The sequence below is a fragment of the Sphaeroforma arctica genome (assembly GCF_001186125.1).
Source record: "Sphaeroforma arctica JP610 unplaced genomic scaffold supercont1.74, whole genome shotgun sequence".
In the NCBI taxonomy this organism is placed as follows: Eukaryota; class Ichthyosporea; order Ichthyophonida; genus Sphaeroforma; species Sphaeroforma arctica.
This window is the reverse complement of record NW_014040484.1, coordinates 94,544-95,759: the sequence shown is the minus strand read 5'-3', so window position 1 is coordinate 95,759 and position 1,216 is coordinate 94,544. Positions and strand designations below refer to the sequence as shown.

The 1,216-nt window shown below is 39.0% G+C and overlaps 1 protein-coding gene across 2 annotated transcripts in view; it reads left to right on the top strand.

Annotated features, from left to right (window-relative positions):
• The first annotated feature begins 715 nt into the window (after window positions 1-715).
• Window positions 716-1,216, top strand: part of SARC_01782 — a 4,563-nt gene continuing 4,062 nt past the window's right edge. For both annotated transcript variants that reach the window (XM_014304486.1, XM_014304485.1), the window contains exon 1: window positions 716-1,070. In XM_014304486.1, the coding sequence (XP_014159961.1) occupies window positions 970-1,070 (101 nt within the window). In that variant the 5' untranslated portion in view covers window positions 716-969. The remainder of the gene's footprint in view (window positions 1,071-1,216) is intronic.

Here is a 1,216-nt window from a genome sequence, read left to right as displayed (position 1 = left end):
GGTATATATATAAATATATATATAGCTAATAATTTCTGGTACTTCTGTGTGATCAATACTTATGCACAAGGATTTGATTATATGAGAGATACATATCGTAATAAATATACGAAGACAGATGCATGACCTCCCTGGGGCTTTTTGTATAATTCTGGTCTCAAACGATGCATGAGGCGCGGGGATGGCGTAGCCAGTCAGGCCACGAAATTCTCACTGTAAGTCTCGACGCCCAATTGCTACTTGACCATTCTGGTCTTAAAATCACTATATCCAGCTAGCTAGTAACAGCGGTCAGACACTTGACCATTCTAGCCTTAAAATCACTTTATCCAGCTAGCTAATACTAGCAGTTAGGCACTTGACCACTCTAGTCTTAAAATCACTATATCCAGCTAGCTAGTAATAGTGGTTACCTAATACTGTGGATAAGGCAGAAATTTGAATGAAACGTCGTGGCACAAGGCTGTCTTTTTAAAATGTTATGTGTGATGGTGCTCAACGGCTGACTGTTTGATTTAGAAGGCTGTGTGACGGCGCTATGTAAATGTTTATGAATAGCCAAACGCACACATAGCCTACTAAGATAAAAACAAGAAAACCTAAGAACCCTAGTCTTGGAGGCTTGAACCGCGAATTAAAGTGCGGTACAATTTTACTTTAACTCGTAACTGATAACACATGAAAATCAGTAAATATGTATTTACGTGTGTAAATACATAGATATGTTTTAGGCTATTCATTCCATGTCTTAGGCTATTGAGTTTGTGTTACAAGTCGTTATTTCTGCTATACTGAATCGTTCGGTATATATTCTTTGTACTGTTTGTCTCGTAATTCTTTGTTACAGATCGATTGTTTCTAAATTTAACAGTTTGTACAGCCTAAAGTCTACCGCGCATCGATATATATTTCCTTTCATAGAAGTTTAGTTTGTTTGTCCAACTCGGTGATCGTCTGGAAATTGGTACTATGGCGGCTATGGAGACTTGGGGTAACAAGACCACCATGAACATCAACGACATACTCTACCGAAATATCTTGGCCTCGCGCTACTTCTCCCAGGACCTTGCGTAAGTGATTCTCATTTTGTCTACCAGTGCGCTTTCCACACCATGCAAACGCATAATTAGCTGCTACCATAGTTGTGCATTGACTTGAACTAAGGTCATAGTTTACACAATCAAACACACACACAAACACGAGCACATTCACATTA